This window comes from Balaenoptera acutorostrata, chromosome 9, assembly GCF_949987535.1.
Source record: "Balaenoptera acutorostrata chromosome 9, mBalAcu1.1, whole genome shotgun sequence".
Taxonomy (NCBI): Eukaryota; Metazoa; Chordata; class Mammalia; order Artiodactyla; family Balaenopteridae; genus Balaenoptera; species Balaenoptera acutorostrata.
In genome coordinates this window covers 39,954,022-39,970,436 of record NC_080072.1, presented here as the reverse complement: position 1 = coordinate 39,970,436, position 16,415 = coordinate 39,954,022, and the positions used below count along the sequence as shown (strand labels likewise).

At 56.2% G+C, this 16,415-nt stretch overlaps 1 protein-coding gene across 1 annotated transcript in view; it reads left to right on the top strand.

The window, feature by feature from the left end:
- The window catches only part of OTOG (otogelin), an 86,766-nt gene that overhangs the window by 50,567 nt on the left and 19,784 nt on the right, over positions 1-16,415 (top strand). The window contains exons 28-36 of the mRNA XM_057553254.1: positions 991-1,017; positions 3,519-3,686; positions 7,915-8,193; positions 10,216-10,333; positions 11,075-11,154; positions 11,662-13,394; positions 14,225-14,393; positions 14,655-14,800; positions 15,360-15,449. Coding sequence (XP_057409237.1) covers positions 991-1,017; positions 3,519-3,686; positions 7,915-8,193; positions 10,216-10,333; positions 11,075-11,154; positions 11,662-13,394; positions 14,225-14,393; positions 14,655-14,800; positions 15,360-15,449 — 2,810 coding nt within the window. The remainder of the gene's footprint in view (positions 1-990; positions 1,018-3,518; positions 3,687-7,914; positions 8,194-10,215; positions 10,334-11,074; positions 11,155-11,661; positions 13,395-14,224; positions 14,394-14,654; positions 14,801-15,359; positions 15,450-16,415) is intronic.

The window sequence follows — 16,415 nt, the reverse complement described above, 5'->3', positions numbered from 1 at the left end:
GGATTTCAATCCAGGTTTGCGGGTCTCTAGAGAGCTGGCTCTTGACGACTTCTCTGGGAGACCTCCCATTAACCTGGTACACACTTGAAACCAGATACTTGGAGATCTTTTAATTTTCGAGTTCAATCTTCTGAGTCCACAAGTGAGGAAAAGCACATACTTACCCATAGCCACATGGTGGGTCAGTCTACTGATTCCTGGTGCTCTTTCCAGAGGGCAATGCCAAATGCAAAGGAATAGTGTTCATCATGGGGCTTGGGGGTGTGGGGTGGAGATGGTGGCTGTCTTCAGACCATGCCTGTGAGTGAGGGAGACTCCTTCTCAGCCTTTGTCCCAGATCTGCTGGGTCAGCTGGCTTCTCATGGTCTTGCTCCTGGCTTCAGGTGCCCCCTGCAAAGTCCCCAGCTTATCCCAATGGACTAAGGAATCCATGGCCTACGTGCCAGGGGAACAAGCTGTGGTGCTGCTCTGTGCCACTAGGGGGCGTATGGAGCACATACTTGGAGGAGCTTATCAAAACCTGATGGAGACTGCACCCAGGGGCCTGAAAAAGGCTTGGATTCTGGAGGCCCTGGGTCCCTTCCTACTCAAGGCTGTTGAAAGACTGACTTCTATCTTGTGCTTGCATTCCTCCAGGACCTTCCACAACATTTCCGATTGGAGCTTCCGTTCCTTGGTTCAGTTCTTGCCCTTTGAGGTCACACAAAACATACCCTTCTGTCCCAGCATTCATTCATTCATTCATTCATTTGGTACATGCCGAATGCCTACTCTGGGCCAGGCTTTGAGCTTTGTGTTAGGGGCACAGAGAGGGAGCCATTGTATTTCCTACACCTTAAGACATCTGGATCTAATGACCATGTCTGAATCTTGGAGTTTGGGAGACAGGCCAGGTCCAGCCCTTGGGGAAGGAGAGAGAGCTGGGATGGGGCTTTGGCCCTGCGCATCTGTTCCAGGCTTCTCAAGAAGTCTCTGTTCTCTCTCTTTCAGCATATGACTGTGACTTCTTTAACAAAGGTAAGCTCATCCTCCCCAGGTGGAGCCTTGAAAGCTGGGGCACTGCCATCCTTGCCCTGGGACCACAACAGCAGCAGCCATCCTGAGGCCCTGCTGGCCCTGGAGGAGCAGTGACATGGGGCAGGAAGACTACGTCATGCAGACAGAGCCCTGACAGTGCAGGGCCCAGGGATGCCCCAGAACTCTTTCTCCAGCAGCTCCTGCAGCCTCTGTCCAGAGCCCAGGCCAGGCTAGCTTCCCGGGGATGTGCTCGTGCAGGGCAGCTGCACCAGGAAGTGAAAACCCCATTTGCACCAACGTGCTACCCCATAGCTTTCATAATCTAGCTCATCAGGCCCACAGGACATTGTCTTGGCTTTCCTGAAGTTTTGAGTTGGCAAAGGCAAATGCAAACTGCTCTTCCTTTGCTGGGGCAGAACTTACAGTCTGGCACAGCCTGTCAGATTCATCTTTAAGTTTAGCCGGTGTTGCAGGGCACCAGGATATGCTCCAACTTCTGCATTAACCAGGTCATGACTAAAGACCCCAGGGAGGTTAATGACCAGTGTTAGAATCAATGAGTCAGTTTAATCACTGGGGTTGGGTGGGATTGGAGGGCTGCCCAGGAGTAGTTTTCAGCGCTGATCTTTGTGCGGTGGGGCCAGGTTGGCAGAATTAGATACTCATCAAGTCCTTGGTGCCATTCACCTTTGACTTCTGAGGTCCCCTCTGCCCCCGCTTCCAGACACCATCCTGCCAGGAGCAGGCCTGTACGGGTAAAGGCCCAAGGCTCTGTCCTCAGATAACTGCATTATCAGATTTGGTTTGAGAAACGTCTTCTGGCGAGAGTGTAGTGGGTGAAATAGTGGGGGGACTGACTAGAGAGAAAAGGATGCCAGTTAGGCGGTCCGTGAGATGAGGGCTGGACCGGGTACAACATGATCATCCACAGTGCCTGCAGTCCCACCAAAATGTTAGCCTCAAGGGGCTCCTGATGGCCCAGACCTTTAACCCCTGAAGGCAGGAATCTGCAATGGGAGGATTGCAGTCCCTGCACAGGCGGGGTCTGTCTGACACCAGGCAAGACATTTCAGCAAGACAGCTCTGAGCAGAGTTTTCTCCCTTCTGTGGCATTTTGGATGGCAGTAACTGGCAAAGGACAAGCTGTTTCTAGCATCCTGCACCCGCCCACCCGCCCACCCACCCATTCTTACTCTGCTCTTCTACCAACATTTTCTTTGGTCCAGGCCTTTGCCGGGTGCTGGGGATTCACCAGTTCATGAGACCTGTCCCAGTGGTGCTCTGGAGCCGGCCCACCCTGGCTTTCTAGAACCCACTGTGTGTTCTTCACTCCACATTCAGTCGGTAGCTTGAAGTTGACCACTGGTGGGAGTATTTATTCATGGAAATCAGCAAACATTACCAAATGGGGTTTTGTTTGTTTGTTCATTTTGTGAGAGCTGATTGTTAAGCCAGCACAGCACTGCCTGTGTCCTGTCTGGTAGGGTAGACAGACGTGGACCCCCGATCGAGACCCTCCTCATAAGAGCTGGGATCAGCATGAGCCATGCTCCGAGACCGTTGGAGCACAGGGGAGGGAGGACGCTTGCGTGTGGTGGGACAGGGTGCCGGGAGAGCTTCACCAGGAAGGTGACATTTGAGCTGGGCCCCAGAGATTGAGGAGGCGTTGGCCCCGGGCACAGAACGGGGAGGACTGCGCTGAGTGGGTGGGACAGCGCGAGTGAGACAGGAGGTAGGACACCGCACAGCTCTTACAAGGAAGAGCGAGAGAAATTCAGTGTGGCAGGGGCCGGGGTTGGGGCGTGAAGGGCCCCTGAATCAAGCTGGGCTCTTGGAGTCTATGCTGAGGACACAGGGGAGCCACTGAGGAGTCGCCGAAGGGAGTGTGGCTAGGAGGGTGACCCTGGAGGGCGGGGCACACCAGAGGCTGGGAGGTCAGTTATGAGGCTGTTGCAGTGGTCTAGGAATCCCATGCCCCTGTCCAGCTTACTGACAACCGACCACCGCAGGAACCCAAGAGACACAGAGGTGACACGTGTTTGAAATAAATAGATAAACACTAATGCTGAGCCCAAGCCTTCCTGGCCTTTACCCTTCAGACCTCAGGTGGGCAGAGACCAGGTCTGGCATCTTCTCCCAGAGGCGACTCTGAATAGCGCAGCAGCTGGAATGGTAGAGTCTTAGGCAGGGGGAAAGGCCCATGGAGAGACATTTGGGGGGCCCAGATGCCCCCCAGGGGTGGCCTTGTTTCCAGGCTTCCTGTGAAGTGATTTAGGTGCTGTGCAGAGGGTCAGTTCCCATCAGGGGCTGGCAGCCTGGGGCTCCCGTCCCTTTCTTTTCATGGAAATCAAGGTCCCCGGGGCCTGGGGTGAGGGACGTGACCAAGAGGAGCTCTTTAGCATCCTCTCTCCTCCCGCTTCTGGCAGGGCTGGGCAGGTAGGGATGGGAGGCGGGCAAAGGCCCAGGGCGGCAGGGCTTATGACCGGGCCCCCTCTCTCCAGCACTAGGTAAGGGCCCCTACCAGCTGGCCAGCTTGGCAGCCAGCGGTGCCCTGGTGGCCGTGAAGGTGGCAGGCGGTGCCGTAGTCCTAGTGAGAGCAGAGGATGTGGCGCCGGGGGACATTGTGAACTTCCTGCTGACGGCTGCCTTGTACAAGGCCAAGGCCCACGGTAAGGCCCACCCTCTGGCCCCACTCCAGCCCTTGGTGGAGGGAAGCATGTGCTGGAGGAGGGGAGGATGCTACGATCCTAAGCCAGCTATAGTAGCTGGAGAAATGTGGGGCTCCAACAGGCACCCCTTTCCCAGTGGAGACAGGGTTCTGGGTCAGGCTCTTAGTCTCTTTCAAGAAACACCTTCTATCTTCTTCTTGAAAAAACCAGAGAGGCCAAGGTCCAGATGTACCTTTGGACCTTGCTTCACACAGCAGCTGTATTCCAGAAAAGCTGGGCGGCAATAACTACTACTTCCCATCCCTCCCCCTAAATCTCCTTCTTATTCTCCCTCTTCCTACCCCCCTCCCCACGTCTTCTCTCTATTTTTAAGACTAGATAGACTGTAAATACCAGAGGGGAACTGGCTGATGTATTAACTCCAGTGGGACCTCCTCCTGTGAATGGAGGAGTGAGCTCTTGATTTGCTCAGGTTATGGTCCTGAGTTCTGGGCTGGTGGGTTACACAGACTGAGGCACACCTGGAACCAGCCAGCCTCCTGGGTCTTAGACTGCCAGCAGACCTGAAGGGCTCAGCTGTAGTGGGCACCATCTTCTCTTCAGAGTTCAGTAGTGCCTGAGGGGTGGCAGGACCTTGCCCGGTGGAGAGTGACCGCCGGTGGTGTTTGTGTTGGGCCCTGGGCCAGCCAAGGCCTCAGTTCACCAGTGCTAGGAAGCCTTCTCTTCTGTGGCCATTTGTGTGTGTCCCAGTGTGTGGTCACTGTGATCACTGATCAGGGTTTCTCCCCGCAAATCCTGTTGGTCCCATCTAGTCAGTATCTCCCTAATCACAGGGATGGTCCATGAAGCCAATCCCAGCATCGCCCGGAATCTTGAACCAAGACACATCTCAGAGAGTTCATTCCAACCTAAGAATTTAAGTTCTCAGATTCTCAGGTCTGCGGTTTATCTAGTTATGAAGATCATCCTCTCTTTCTCTCTCTCTCTTCCTCCCCTCCTCCTCCCCTTCCTCTCTCCTTGCCTTCCTCCCTTTCATTGAGCCCTGTTCCCATGCCAGGCACCAAGCTGGGCACTGGGGAATCAGTGGCATCAGAGACACGACCCCTGCCCACCAGAAGTCCACAATCCCATCCAGGGGACAGACAGGTCAAAGGCAGTTACAATGCCTGTGGGAAGGAGGAGCCCCTAACTCAGTCTTGGGGAGTCAGGAGAGGCGTCTTAGAATAAGTGTTGTCCCCTGAAGGGATGAAAGAAGCCAGGAAGGAACTTGTAAGCCAAGCTCAGGAGGTGGATCTTTATCCTGAGGGCAGTGGGGAGCCCTGGAAGGGCTTTAAGGAGGGGAGGGACACCCCAGGCACAGCTAAGGGGGATGTTCATGGTGGGGTGAGCCGGGGGTAGGTGCCAGGAGGAATCACGTCACTGCACGAGGAAACCTGGGAGTGAGGAGCCAGGGACTGGGCCACAGGAGGGCCAGGAACATCCCCACTGCCCCAAAAGAGAACACTTCCTCCCTAGACATTCCCGACCCCCAGATCTGTGTGGTCCTGCTTGAAGAAGGAAGGGTGTCTTATAACCTTCCAGATGTAATGGACCATCTGCTTAGTGGGAATTTTCTGTTCTCCATTCAGTATTTTAGACCAGTAAGTAAGGTCTAGTCTAGAGGGGGTGTTGATTTTCCAGTGGTTTTATGGCATGTTAAGCAAACCCTAGAGTAGCCTGGCCCTGGAGAATGTCACTGTGGATGGGATGCCCAGAGGCTGTGAAGCCCAGCCTCCATCTCAGACCTGGGTCTCCTGGGCAGCTGGGGGCAGGGCCCAGTGAGGACCCAGGATCCCACTCCCACCCCATCCTGTGTTCCTTCCCTGTGCTGTGCCCAGAGTACTGGACAGCAGAAGAGAACATACCTTCCAGGTAAGATCTGGGGTGGCTACGTAGGGGAGGTGTCCCTTGAATTTGTCCTTGAAGGATGTGTAAGATTGTGATGGGAAGAAATGGAGAGCAGAAGATGTCGCGGAGAGGAGGATTCAGCCGTCATTTAGGCCTGAGCCTCTCACTCTCATGGTCTTGATGTCCTATAGGATGTACTAAAGGGACACAAGCCACAACCTGGTACAGCTTCCTGGAGTATCAATTTTACTTAAAGATTTTTGGAAGAGGTTACTGATTTATTATTAATAATATCTCACTCTTCTGTAGCACCTACTGTGTGCTGGGCACTGTTCTAAGTGCTTCATATATAATAACTCATTTAACCCTCACAACAATCTTAGGAGGTAGGTGCTATTATTTTCCCAATTTACAGATGTGAGAACTGAGGCCCTGAGAGGTTAGGTAACTTACCCAAGGGGACATCACTTGCAAGTGACAGCAACCAGCCTTTTGGCAGGCTCCTCCCAAACAGAGAGATTAAAAGAGAAATAAAATTTAGAAAATGGAAGGTGAAAATCATTTGATTATTTAAGGTAAAACACAAGACTTTGTATAGGCAGTCCTCTATCCACGGTTCCACATCTACGAATTCAACCAATCGCGGGTGGAATTTCAGATGGATACCTATGAATACGGATGGATGACTGTACTGGGCCATTTTATGTAAAGGACTTGAGCATCCTTGGATTTTGGTACCGAGGGGTGTACCAAGGAACAGCTGTACCTCTAGGTCTGGCTTTCTGCCTCTCCCCTGTTAGGAGGACTTCAGGACAAATGGTTGAGAACCTTGATTTAGGCCAACTCCAGTCTTCACAAACGAGAAAGCCGAGACCCAGAGAGGGGAAGTGAGTTGCCTGAGGTCACCCAGCGAGGGACTCAACACTCTACCCCCCTGGGCTGCCCCATGACCACTCCTGGATCCCATCCCTGAGACAGGCCTGCACAGTGGTTAAGAGCCTGGGCTCCAATCCTACCTCCTTTTTCCACCGTCAGTGTGACTCTAGGCCTCACCTCCCTCATCTGTAAAATGGGGATAACAATGTCATCAACTTCTAACCTGTTACAGAATTCGCTTGTTCATTATGTTTACTCCCCACCCACCACCCGCTACTTGAATGTCAGCTCCATGAGGACAGGGGTTTTGTCGTTTTGTCCCCTATTGTGTCCCCAGTGCCTGGAATGGTGCCTGGCACCTGGTGGGGGCCTCAGTAATATTAGCTGCTGAATGAATGAATTCACCACCTCACAGGGCTCTCTTGGAATTTAATAAAAGCAGCAGGTAGAGGGCTTGCTTAGCATTGCGCCTGGCACAGAGTTAAGTCCTGATCAATAGCAGTTGTTATTGACATTAATAATTAATCCTTCCCCCAGTTACCTCATTTCTTCTCACAGCTGCCCAGGGAGGTCTAACAGGAACTCTGTGCAATATCTCCTGGGGCCACGGGGTGGAGTGGTGATGGGGGGAGGGGGAGACACACCAGGCCCTGTGCTGGGCCTTTCACACATCGTTCGTCCCGCACAGTCTGGAGGCGTGAATTCACTTGCCTGCAGCACAGCCAGCCGTGGCGGGCCAGGACTCCAGACACCTGCTTGTGCATTTGGGCCCCGACCCTGCAGGGCCCTGTAGGGGGGTGGGGGCAGGGGAGATCCACCCAGCAGAGTGGAGATAAGAGAGAGGACAGCAGAGCCCAGCTCTTAGGCCTCTGGGCAGGCCCCTTCCCATCTCTGGGGCAGTTTCCCTGCCGTGGGTTGGGCTCAGCCTCAGGTCCCCCAGCCCTGACCCTCTGGGATTCTGTGAGGAGCGGAACCAAGAAAACTGACAAGTCAGCAAACCCCAGCTTGTCTAGTACGTCCCATAGAACAGAACTCCACCAGGGCAGCCGTTTCTGTCTGTCCTACTCACTGCTGTATCCCTAGCATCTAGACTAGCACATGGTACACGGAGGGAAAGATGTTTGCAGGAGGGAGGGAAGGTGGAGAGAGGGAAAGAAGGAGGAAGAAAGGAAGGAGGGAACGGAAGGAAGGAGAGAGGGAGGGAGGGAGGAGGGGATAGTTCAGTCACCTCCCCAAGGCTCTGCAGTTGGGGCTTTAACCCCCCACCTTCCCTCCCTCGGGTAGAGGTGGTGTGTGCCGAGGGGCAGCCAGCAGGCAGAGGTGGGTGAGCTGAGGGGAGGTGGGCAGGCTTGGAGGAGCAGGGCCCAGTCCTGAGTCGCTGAGACTGCAGACGGTGCCTGGGTGTCTGCCCCCTCCCCGCATCTGGACCTCTCTCTGCTGACCTCACCCTCGTGGCTCTTTGCAGACCCAGATGTGATATCCCTGGAGGCAGCGGACAGACCCAACTTCTTCCTCCACGTCATGGCCAACGGGTCTCTGGAGCTGGCCAAGTGGCAGGCCAGCGATGCCTTCCACCACCATGCCTCCTTCTCGCTGCACCGGGGGACGTGGCGTGCGGGCCTGGTGGCCCTGGAGTCCCTGGCGGAGCCCGGAGCCTTCCTTTACGTGTTGGGCCCAGTGCTGGCCCTCCGGCTGTACGAGCACACGGAGGCCTTCCGCCGGGGCACGCTGTTCCGCCTTCTGGGTAGGTGTCCACCCTGCATCGCCCTCGGCTCCTCAGCCCCTTACTCAGCTTCCCTCCCACCTCATCCTTCCAGTTGCCCCCAGGAGACGAGATCCTCACTCCTGGCACAGGGAAGCCACAGGGGTGCCACCCCTGAGATGGGAGGGGGCCCGGCCTCCTTGTTGGTGGCCTAGGGAGCCTTGGGCAGTGTGACTTGGGGCCCAGCCAGCTTCCTGGGTCCTGCCTGCTCCCACAGGCCATTTACAAGGTCTAAAAATAGGGCGGCCTTCGTGGAAGCGAGAAAAGTGATCATTGTGGCCGCAGCTTGCACAGCCCGCAGGCTCAGGTTTCTTGCTGATGGGGGCACATGCCTGCCCTGTGAGCTCAAAGACTGCCCACTGGGGCACAGCCTGAGGAGGCCACAGCCCCCCTGACCCCCATGAGAGGCCCAAGACCCTGGGCGGTGATGGGGCAGCTTCGTGCCCTTTCCAGCTGAGACCAATGGGTTCCAGGGCTTTGCCATCTCCCAGCCAGGTGGGTCAACCCCAAAAGTAGTTGTTCTCTGCCTAAACCCTGGAGACAGTGATCACAATTTCCTTACTGCTCCAGGCTGGTCTCTGTGTCCTGCACGTGCACATGTATGTTTGTGCCTGTGAGGGCACCTGTGCTGTATGAATGGATCCATTTACATGTACACATGTGTAAATATGTCCCCAGTCGGCCTTTCATTTATCATCCCCCACCCCTCCCAGCCCAGGGCTGGGCCAGCTCACTCTCACATTCAGCGGTCACCTATCAAGTCCACCAGTGAACCCCACCCAGGACAGATTCATCACTGGCTATGATGGCAGGACTTGTGTCCCTTGCTGGAAGACACCGGGGCAGAGTGGAACTTGTGTCCCTTGCTGGAAGGCACCCAGGCTCTGAAGGCAGACAGCCTTGGGTTCGAATCCTGACCCCAGTCCTTGGCACTTGGAGGAGCCCCAGCCCCTCTCTCCCTGACCCTGTTTCTTCATCTGTGCAACGGGGATATTTGCCTCAGAAGGTTGTTGTGAGGATTGACTGTATCTCCCGGGCTTTGCTTTGGGCCTGGCTCATAGTAGGTGCTCCCCAGATGTAAGTTCCTAGTTCTGTTCTCAAGGATCTTATAAAAGCAGGCTTCTTCACAGTCAGCAGCAGTCTGGGGACTGGGTATGGGGCTTCGTTAGGATGGGGCTGCCCGGGTGGGACTGCTCCCTCCAGCCTGCTGGGGAGCTTGCCCACACCTCCCAGCTGAGGCCGTGGTTTCAGAGACTGATCACTCATGCCAACATGGTCTGGGGTCTTGTCTGCCTAGAAGCCCCCCATGGGCGCCAGACTTTCCCTGAGGATCCTTCATTTGTCAAGGCACTGGCCACAAGACCTTTTTTTGAGGAAATCTCCTTTGGGAAAGTTTAATATTCCCAGCATCTTCTGTGCTCAGTTTCCTCATCTGTAAAATGGGGATAATAATAGTGCTACTTCATAGGATTATTGTGAGGATTAATGAGTAAATACTTGTGAAATGTTGAGTGTAGTGCTTGGTGTTAAGATTGGCTGTTGTTGTTATTATTATTGTTAGCTACCAAGGTCTAAGGGGGCAAGCCTGGCCACCAAGGTCCCAGAAGGTCAGGGTGACAGGGCAGCCTTATGGAAAGATCAGGGGTCCCAGCCTCTTCTTTGGCCACCTCTCAAAGCCCAACTCCAACTGCCCATTCCATAGTCCCACCCCACCCCCAGTCCTCAGCCCTTCCACCAAGTTCCCAGAGTCCCGACCCAAAGATCCCCCAGCCGCCGACCTCAACTCTCAGGAATATGGTTTCCCCTAAGGTTGGATTTGATTTGATTTGATTTTGTTTTGTTTTGTTTCATCTCATTTCAGTCTTCACTTTTCTTGTACGAGTCCATTTATCTCTTCCACGGAGCAGGGCGGGCATGGGCTGAATTGGGATGACCTCTGTGCTCTGGCACCTGATCAGGAGGAGGTGCCCAGTCTCACTGTCTCGGGTTGGGGCACCTTTCCAGATGCCAAGCCCTCGGGGGCTCCCTACCCCACCTGTGAGTGGCGCTACGATGCCTGTGCCAGCCCCTGCTTCCAAACCTGCCAGGACCCACGGGCAGCCAGCTGCCGGGATGTGCCCAGGTGAGGTGGCATGGAGTCAAGGTGTGTACATCACTGTATTTGAGCATACACCTGAGTGAATGGGTTTATGTGTAGTCTGTGGGTTTAGGCATGAGCATGTACTGTGGTGTGTGTGTATTCACATGTACTTGTGTAGGTATGTTTTGTGTACTGGGTATGGGGATGTGTGTGAACCAGAGTGAACCTGCCTGATACGGGCATATGTGAATGTCGATTTGTGCACATGTGTGTATAATTGAGCCCTGTGGGTGTACAAAGGGTAGCTGTGGGTGCACAGCTGTACACAGCTGTGTGTATGTACATGCGTATGAGCTGCATGTATCTGGGTGTTGGTGCAGCTGGGTGTGTGTGCATAAGGTACACTGATGTTTTGGCATACTGTGTGGTTGTATATGTATCCATGTGAATGGCTTTGAGTCCTGCAGGCGTGGAGGAGGAACGTGAGAATGCGCCTAAATGGAGACACGTGTGCATGTGTGAGTGTGGGCACAAGTGTGCACATAACCAGACTTTGTTCGTGTTTTCCTCTCAGTCTGAGGGCAGGAGTGTGCAGCATGCATGTTTGGGTTTGTGTGCTCCTGTACATGCTGTCTCCACGGAGGTTCATGTGAGTGTGTACGTGAGATGCACACACACACACGTGTGTCATGAGAAAGGATGAGGTCTGTGCTCCGCCCAGGTGAAAGGCGGTGGCCCTCCTGGTGCTCCAGACCGCTGACTGGCACCCTGCTCTGTCCTCAGGGTGGAAGGCTGTGTGCCTGTGTGCCCCACCCCCAGGGTCCTGGATGAAGTCACACAGAGATGCGTCTACTTGGAGGACTGTGAGTGGCCTGGACTTCTCATCCCTCCTTGGACCTGTAAATCCCCCGGGTCTCATTGACCAGTCGTGCTCACCAGAGCCCCCAGGTCCCTGGTGAAACAGGGTCAGCATAGGGGCCTCTGGAAGGAGAACACTCTAGAGCAGGCAGGGACCTCATCTGGTCTATTCCCCCTAGTTCACAGAGAGAAAAAATGAGGCCCATGTGGGGAAGGGACTGGCTTGGGTCACGTGTTGAGAATGCGGCCAGACTTAGACCTGAGGTCTCTGGGCTCTGGGCTCAGGGTTTGAGGTGTGGGACAGGGTCCAGACCTGCTGACTTCCCTGGGCCATCTAACACCACGTGACAGAGTCCCTGGGTTGGTCAGGCAGCCTGACTGGCCCTCAGAAGCTGCCTACCCCCCTCACCAAGGGTGCCAGCCCAGGAGCCCCACATCACAGCCCTGCCCAGTGATGACCCCTGGGGCAGCAGTCGCCCCACTGGCTGAGCCTCTTCTCTGGTCTGCCCCAGGTGTGGAGCCTATGGTTTTGGTTCCCACGGAGGCCTCTGGCAACGAGACCCTGCCTCCCGGTCAAGAGCTGCCCACCCCCAGTGACGAGGTGCTGCAGTTTCCACAGGGAGCTCCCGGGGCCTCATCCCACAGGCCAGCACCCACACCAGCTGTCCAGCTCACCACGGCCCTGAACCCACCCATGGCAGCCACTGAGGGGCCAGCTCTGTCTCCAGGCCCCACCCAGGCCACTCAGAAGCAGCCACCGGGGGTCACTGCATCTAACGTCCCTGAGCACCCCACAGAGGCCCCGGCCAGCACGGGAGTGACCGCCAGCCACCTGGCCACCCCCCGTGTCCCAGAGCCCTCATCCCTTCCCCTTTCACAGCAGATGCCCACATCAGGCGTGGGGTCGGGTGCCATGGAGACGACCAGGGTGACTGTGATCTTTGCAGGGAGCGCCAACATCACAGTCTCCTCCCGGTCACCCCCTGCACCTCGCTCCCCTCTCGTGACCAAAGCCGTGACGGTCCTAGGCCTTGGCTCCTTGCCTGTTAAGACGACACCCCTCCAGCCCTCCCCGAGCCTGGAGTTGCCTGCAAGTCCCTCCTCCAGGCCTGTGGCTTCCCCTGCAGTGACCTCCAGGCCTCGCACTTCCTCAGGATCCCACGAGGCTTTGCCGACACCTGCAATGAGGGAGGTCGTGACGGGGACAGGGATCCCCCAGCCCACACAGTCCCCGAGCGTTTCCAGTCCCAGCAGCCCCCCAGCTGAGGCTAGAACAGCCGCAGAACAGATCCCTGCCAGTCCCCTGGTGACCGAGATGGTGGAGACAGCGCCATCCACAGAGAAGGTCCAACCTGGGCCCAGCCAGGCCGCGGGCCCACCAGCATCCCCACTGCCAAGCCCATTCCCCACGGCCCCGCCCCGCCCCGCCCTGCATGCCACCGCAGCCGCCAGGCCTCCCGCTCTGCCCTCGGGGCCTGCAGCTGCCGCCAGCCTGTCCACAGTCACTCATGGGCTGGGGGCCACACCCTTCACATCTCTGGAGTCAACTCGGCCACCCCAGCTCCTCTCTGGTCTGCCTCCTGACAGCAGCCTGCCCCTGGCCAAGGTGGGCACGTCTGCCCCAGTGGCCACAGCCGGCCCCAGCGTCTCTGCCATCCCCGCTCCACTCCAGCAACAGGCCACATCTCTCGCCGTGGCCACGACTCTGCCTGCTCGGACACTCAGCCCCGCACTGCCTCTCACCCCGGCTGTCCTGGCCCAGGTGCACCCGCCCAGTCATGTGGTCCCTGAGGCAACAGGCACAGCCTCCACAGTATCTGCTGGCCCACGAAAGAGCACCACGGAGAAGATGGCCATCCTGTCCGAGCAAGTGTCTCAGCCCACCTGGATATATGGCTCTGCCCAGGGGGGCCCCACAGAGCTCACACCTGCTGTGGGCCACACTGCTGCTACCTTGGTGATGGAGGTTGAGGGCCCCTGGGCCGGCACAGTACCACCGGTGCCCACGTCCTACCCGCTGAGCAGAGTCTCAGCCAGGACGGCCTCCCGAGAGAGCTCGCTGGTTCTGCTCCCCCAGCTGGCTGAAGTCCATGGCACCTCGGCAGGACCTCAGCCCCCAGCAGAGCCGGAGGGAGAGGCTACCACCGAGCAGTCTGGGCGCTCGGCTCCCGCCCAGAGCATCTCGGCAGGTTCGGCCGAGGCCTTGGTCACCATCCCTGAAGCCAGTACATCTGCCACCTGTGTCGTGAGTGATTTGTCAGGATTCTGCCCCTGTATGTGAACCCTCCATGGCTTCCCTCCTCCTGTGCCCCGGGGGTGGGACACCATCGTGTTCTCACATCCTCAAGGTCGGTGGCAGCTTCTCCTCAGCCAGCTTCCAGGCTGCCAGATGGCTGTTGAGTCACCATCCTGACCCCTGCCCCAAGCTCCTGGAGCCTGCAAATTCTCCAGGCTCCTCTGGGCCTCTGATGCCATAGCAGATCCCCCCATGCCCCACCTGGGGCCCAGGGGCCTATTGGATGGCTTGGTGTGACAGCATGGTGTGCTGATGTGTGCATTGCATGTATGTGTGTACCCATATGGGACTGTGTGTGAACTTGTTTGTGTTTACGTGTATGGGACTCCATGTGAACGCTCGTCTGTCTGTGTGTGTGTTCTTGTGCATGTGATATGTGGTGTTGCAAGATGGTATATGTCTATGCGTTTGTAAGAAAAGAGATAAACTGTGTGTGCTTGCGTGTGCTTGGGTTTCTATGAGTCTGAGCTAGCGGGCCTGCACACCTATGTACCTAGAACTCTCTGCAGGGCCAGGTGGATGTGCAGACTCTCTGGGACTCAGTCCCCTGACCCCAGTCTCACTCTTAGCCCAGCCCTAGGCCCCCGATGGTGTGTTGGGTGGGTGGAGGGAGGGTGAAGGCACCGTTCCCTTGTTGTTGTACCTCAGGGTCCCCTACCTGCCAGAACCTACGGGGTAAGGATCTGTGCCCTCATGGCTTGGGGGTGGATGGGGCAGGGGAATGAGTGACCGTGGTCCCAAAGGCATCGCTCAGGCTGTTCCTCCCCCCTGTGCCCCAGCCAATCGCCGAGCAGGACTGCGTCCGCCACATCTGCCTGGAGGGCCAACTGACCCGAGTGAACCAGTCCCAGCACTGTCCCCAGGGCGCTGCGCCCCCTCACTGTGGGGTCCTGGGCCTCGCAGTGAGGGTGGGCGGGGACCGCTGCTGCCCCCTCTGGGAGTGTGCCTGTGAGTCGTGGGGTCCGCGGGCGCCTCCCATGTCTTTCTCGTACCCCGACCCCGGCACAGCCTCAGGGTAACCCTGACGTGAACCCCCTGTGGGACCTCTGACCCCTGACCTGGCAGATTTCCTACCCTTGTGACCTCTGATTTCTGTGTGACCGTCCAGTCCCCCACGGCCTCTGGATCACCCAAGAGAAGGCCTCATGTTCCTGGGTGGCCTTGGCCCCAGGGGCATCTGTTTATTCTTCTCGTCCCTGCCCTCCCCAGGCCGGTGCTCAGTCTTCCCTGATCTGAGCTTTGTCACCTTCGACGGGAGCCACGTAGCCCTGTTCAAGGAGGCCATCTACATCCTCAGCCGGAGCCCCGACGAAATGGTCACTGTCCACGTCCTCGACTGCAAAAGTGCCAACCTGGTGACTGTCCCCGGCTTCCCTTCCTGCTGGGGCCTTGGGACCTGACTAGATTTGGAGGGGAGATTGAGCAGTGAGTTGGGTTTTGAGGGTTATCAGAGACGAGGCCAGATGAAGAGGCCCCTGCAGCGGCTCTGTCTGTCTCAGTCATGGGGGTCTTCTGCAACCAGCGCCTGGGGAAAGAGTGAGTGGAGCGCCACCTCCTGGCCCTTCCTGGGGCCTGCACCGTTCCCAGCTGCCTAGGCCCCTGTGAGAGGCACTGAAATGCAGAGGAGCTGGGATGCCACCCCTAGGATATGGCCTGTGGTCAAGGGTGCTGGCTGCAGGGAACCACCTACTAGGATGCTCCCATGAGCCAGGTGAAAGGAGGCAACTTTCTGGGGGGCTTGCAGGAGGTCAGGTGGAAGCAGAATGTTCTGTGGGACTCTGTGCACCATCTGCACAGCCCCAGTGGGTGCCCCTAGCATATTGAGGCAAGGTTGGGTTGGGGGAGGAAGAGTTGCTCCCCAGGAGGAGGCGGCAGCAGGGCTCCAGGTAGATGAGGGCTGGGTTCTCTCTGCAGGGGCACCTGAATTGGCCGCCATTCTGCCTGGTGATGCTGAATGTGACTCACCTGACCCATCAGGTCACCATTGACCGCTTCAACCGGAAGGTGAGTGCATCAAAGAGCAAGCCCCCAGGGAAGGGCAGCCGTCAGGTGAGGGGCAGGGCATCAGGGGAGGAGGGGCTTTGAGGCTTATTCACAACTGGGAGCAAGGGTAGGGAGGGATCCTCTAAAAGAAAAATAGTGCAAAATTTAGGTATATTTGGAGGTGATTTTAATTAGAATATTTGTGGCCACTCTAATGTCAGGAGAGGAAGTGTACCAGGAAGAATATTGCGACCGAAAAGAAGTTAAATGGCAAGAGACAGTAGCCTTAAATGATTGTGGTTAAAATATCTCACTTCTGCAATTTTTACAAAAATATAAGGCCATGTGAACACACTAAGCTGCGTCAGCTTCACATCAAGCCCACCTCTGTCAAGGAGGCTGGTGCCCAACCACAGCCCACCCTCTGTGGGGTACCTGCCCCTAGGGCTCTGCCTTTGCTCTTCCCAGTGGGAGGGTGAGTAGGGCTGATTCATCTCCTCCTCAGGTCCCAAAGTGTCGGCTCTCCCCACCTATTCCTGAGCTCAGACCTGCAGCCCTGTTACTAGAATCTGCTCTTGAACGTTGAACACAAGGGCCACACCTGTGAGACTCCCAGGAACAAGGCTTAGGGCAGTGGGTTTTCCATGAGATGGAGGCTTAAGCATAAAACTCCCTGGGTTTCATCCCAGGTGCTCCAGCATTGTGGAGCCCATGACCCTGTCTGTACAGCTCGGAAGGCTAGGTTATGAGAGAGCCAGGGACTTGCCCAAGGTCAAAGTTTTCCGACTACTGGGCTAGGGCTCCCTCTATTCAACACAGTAGTTTATGCACTGGATAATTTGCAAAGTGATTAATAAAACAGTGATTCTTGGGTGGGAGGGTATAAAGTCATTATAAATATTTTAAAATCCTAATATTTTCATCTCCCATTTCCACATAGTAAAACTAATAATCCATAATACATACAAATTTAACCTTGTCTGTAAG